This window comes from Priapulus caudatus, unplaced genomic scaffold (assembly GCF_000485595.1).
Source record: "Priapulus caudatus unplaced genomic scaffold, Priapulus_caudatus-5.0.1 Scaffold4769, whole genome shotgun sequence".
Taxonomy (NCBI): domain Eukaryota; kingdom Metazoa; phylum Priapulida; class Priapulimorpha; order Priapulimorphida; family Priapulidae; genus Priapulus; species Priapulus caudatus.
Genome location: NW_014581830.1, coordinates 10536 through 11576, shown reverse-complemented (window position 1 = coordinate 11576; position 1041 = coordinate 10536). Strand labels below are relative to the sequence as shown.

At 52.6% G+C, this 1041-nt stretch overlaps 1 protein-coding gene across 1 annotated transcript in view; it reads left to right on the top strand.

The window, feature by feature from the left end:
* Positions 1-158: 158 nt before the first annotated feature.
* LOC106819841 (homogentisate 1,2-dioxygenase-like) overlaps positions 159-1041 on the top strand; it is a gene marked incomplete at both ends in the record, with an annotated part of 11100 nt that continues 10217 nt past the window's right edge. The window contains 2 exons of the mRNA XM_014824419.1: positions 159-287; positions 769-934. Of these exons, the coding sequence (XP_014679905.1) occupies positions 159-287; positions 769-934 (295 nt within the window). The remainder of the gene's footprint in view (positions 288-768; positions 935-1041) is intronic.

Sequence of the window (1041 nt, the reverse complement as noted above, 5' to 3'; positions counted from 1 at the left end):
GTACATGTGTATGTATATAGTATTTGTATAGACGTATGTATTGTACATGTGTATGTATATAGTATTTGTATAGACGTATGTATTGTACATGTGTATACATGTGTATGTATTAGTATTTGTATAGACGTGTGTGTATTATATGTGTTATATTTTGCGAGCTATGCACGACTCAAACGCGAATTTTCTCTCCTTCACCAGATCACGCCGCAGAAATGTCCGTACGGCCTATACGCCGAGCAGCTCTCCGGAAGCGCGTTCACTTGTCCGCGCGAGACGAACCAGCGCAGGTGCGTTCACTTGTCGTGCGTCGTTAATCACAGCTATAGCCGCGCCCGTGTCCTCGTTCCTGATCTGCCTCCTGCTGTAGGATTTAATATCCCCGTTAGAGATTTAATTTTAACTGTAAATTTTTTAATTCGATTTAAAAAGAGCTCTAGATTTAATCTGTCTAGTTAGCCCTCTGCAAGCTTAATCTTTTTACCTGTTAGGGGGGGGTTCTCTTAACTTGTTCGGCCACCAGCAGGGGGCGCCGCTCACTCATCGCTCGTTGTTACGGCTGGCTGTACCGCATCCGCGCGGTTTCCCTAGCGATCCCTCTCCTCCGCCGCCTCTTCCGGCCACCAGCAGGGGGCGCCGCTCACTCGTCTCACGCGTCGCTCGTCATCAAAGCCCGCCGCACCTCACCCGCGTCGTTTCCCCGTGACGCGTCCGCGACCACCAGCAGGTGGCGCCGCTCACGTGTCTCCGTCGTCGTCGTCGTCGTTGCAGCTGGCTGTACCGGATCCGGCCGGCCGTCGCCCACAAGCCGTTCCGCCGCTTCTTCTGTCACAACAACGTGAGCGACGCGTGGGGCGACAACGACCCCAACCCCAGCCAGCTGCGGTGGAAGCCGTTCGACCTTCCGGCGGACGATGCCAAGGTCGACTTTGTCGAGGTGAAGGTCGCAGCACCGCGCGCCGGTCGTCGCGCCGACGTTTGTGTTGTGGAGGAACGTACCTATACCTTTAATTATTACTAATTAATAAATAGTAATTAATGATA